This window comes from Enhydra lutris, unplaced genomic scaffold (assembly GCF_002288905.1).
Source record: "Enhydra lutris kenyoni isolate GAN:26980312 unplaced genomic scaffold, ASM228890v2 scaffoldscaffold13, whole genome shotgun sequence".
Taxonomy (NCBI): Eukaryota; Metazoa; Chordata; class Mammalia; order Carnivora; family Mustelidae; genus Enhydra; species Enhydra lutris.
This window is the reverse complement of record NW_019154097.1, coordinates 39,470,256-39,472,331: the sequence shown is the minus strand read 5'-3', so window position 1 is coordinate 39,472,331 and position 2,076 is coordinate 39,470,256. Positions and strand designations below refer to the sequence as shown.

General features: G+C 54.3%; 1 protein-coding gene across 3 annotated transcripts in view; it reads left to right on the top strand.

Moving 5' to 3' along the window:
• The window catches only part of LOC111145782 (endoplasmic reticulum mannosyl-oligosaccharide 1,2-alpha-mannosidase-like), a 14,192-nt gene extending 13,668 nt beyond the window's left edge, over nucleotides 1-524 (top strand). For all 3 annotated transcript variants that reach the window (XM_022500988.1, XM_022500986.1, XM_022500987.1), the window contains one exon: nucleotides 4-524. In XM_022500988.1, coding sequence (XP_022356696.1) covers nucleotides 4-45 — 42 coding nt within the window. In that variant the 3' untranslated portion in view covers nucleotides 46-524. The remainder of the gene's footprint in view (nucleotides 1-3) is intronic.
• Nucleotides 525-2,076: the final 1,552 nt, after the last annotated feature.

Below are 2,076 nucleotides of genomic sequence, written 5' to 3'. Positions count from 1 at the left end.
GAGGCCCACCCCTTGCCCATCTGGGCCCCGCCGGGCGGCGCGTGACTCGGTCAGTGTCTCAGACGTGGCACATCCTTGCTATGCTTCAGGGCTATTCCATCCACTGGAGGAGCCTCGTTCCTTCTTCCTGTGAATTTTGAATCATGTTTACATTCCGGATACCCAGTCGTCTTCCTGTCAGCCAGTGTCCAGGCTTTGTAGTCCCAGGTGACTGGTCATCTCCCTGGGGGTGCGCTGGGTCTCCCGCCATCATGGCAGTGACCGGAGCTGAAGGGACAGCCCAACATGTGACTCAGCCGGTGGTCACAGAGCTTACGACGTGCCCGGACCCAAGGGTCTGAGGGCGTCTGTGACCTCCTCCGAGTCCGGGCACCTGGCGGGCTGTGGCGTTTACACGTTGGACTCAGGGATCCTCCCTGGCCCTGCAGGCCAGGAGGGGCGGGTGGGCGAGCGCGTCCTGCTCCCGGACCACCTGGTACAATGGACTTTCCGGGCAGCATAAAAGTGTTTTGTTTCCCACATTGGTCAGTGGGTCTCTTTCACAAGTCGTGTTCGTGTAGAAATGCTGTTGTTTGGGACGCCCTGGGCCTCCTTCCAGGGCAGTGTTGGTCTCCGTCCCAGAGAGTCCTGCCGTCTTCCACACGCATGTGACCTGCGTGCGCAGCCAACCTGTCGTCGCACAAGCTGCTATCATCAGAACCGGGGCCAGACAGCGTTCGTCAGCTGCTGTGGAAAGACACAGAGAACGGTGTGATGTGGCGCTACCCGGGTTCATATTTCCCGTGTCTTTGCTACGGTTTGTTAACTACAAAGGTTCGTGAAACCGAACGTGGATATAGGGGGACGGTCAGTCTAGTCAGAGAAGAAGGGGAGTGGGTGTCCTTATCCTGCAGCGGCCATGGAAGTTCCTGTTCTCCCTGGAAACATAAAGAAGCAGGTGGAACCATCACCAGCAGTTTTCAGCAACAGCGACACCAACATCGCGAGGAGAAAACAGTATGGCTTGCCGAACAGAGCACAATTAGGTGCAAGAAACTACCCCTGAAGGAGTCTTGTTTTGAGAATTATTAGAAAAGACTAAGAACATTCTAAAATGTGCTGCACGAAGTCAGAACACACACGTGGAAGTAAAGGAAATCAGAAACGTGCACAGCCTGAGCATGTGCATAAGAAGTTACGTAAAGGAATCGAGTCCCAGGCTGAAGTGTGCAGGCGCAAGATTCACGAGTGCAGGTCAGTGCTCACGGGAAGGTGCAAAGGCCCAGGGGTAGAACTAGAGCCACACAATGGGAGGATGGGAAGAAAAGCACAGAAAGCAGTGGACAGAGGCCGGTGACCTCCAGGGTCCCATTCACTTGGGTGCACACGTGCACCCAGTGGAGGTCGCAGCAGAGAGAAAGGGGCATGAGAATATTTGAGAAGTTGCGGAAAGTTTCCTGAATTTGATGTCAGAAGACGCAGGTGTACAAACGCAAGAGCTTAATGACTTCCTCATAGAATCAGTTCAGAGAGACGCACAGCAGAGACCGTGTTGAAAGGCAGAATCCTGAGCATCATGAGAAGCGATGCGTAATGCCTAAGACGTCCTCAGGTCAACAGCTGTTTTCTCCCCGAAGAGATGGGGCTGCCTGGGTATCTCCGTTCGTTACGTGTCCAGCTGGTGGTTCTTGCTCAGGTTGCAATCATACTGAGTTGTGGGATCGAGTCCCAGGTCGGCCCCTGCTCGGCAGGGGGTCTTCTTGAGATTCTCGCCCCAGGCCCCTCTGCCCCATCATGGGCGCTCGCGCGCTCTCAAATCTTTAAAAAAAAAAAAAAAAAAAAGCCATGAGTCTATGGAATGATCTGCTTTGATGAAAGAAAAGTTTTCAACCAAAGATTCTGTATACAGCAAAATTGACTCTCAAAATGTGGGAGGATTTAAGATCTTCCCAGAGAAAAGCCGAGGCCCTCGTTGCCAGTCAGCCTGGCGTGTGTGATGCGGTCGCGGGAGGCCGTCAGATGGGAGCGGAAGGGCACTCGGGAGGGAGGAAGGAAGATGTCTGTCAGAGACCGCCGTGGGGGGTCCAAAAGCCAGGG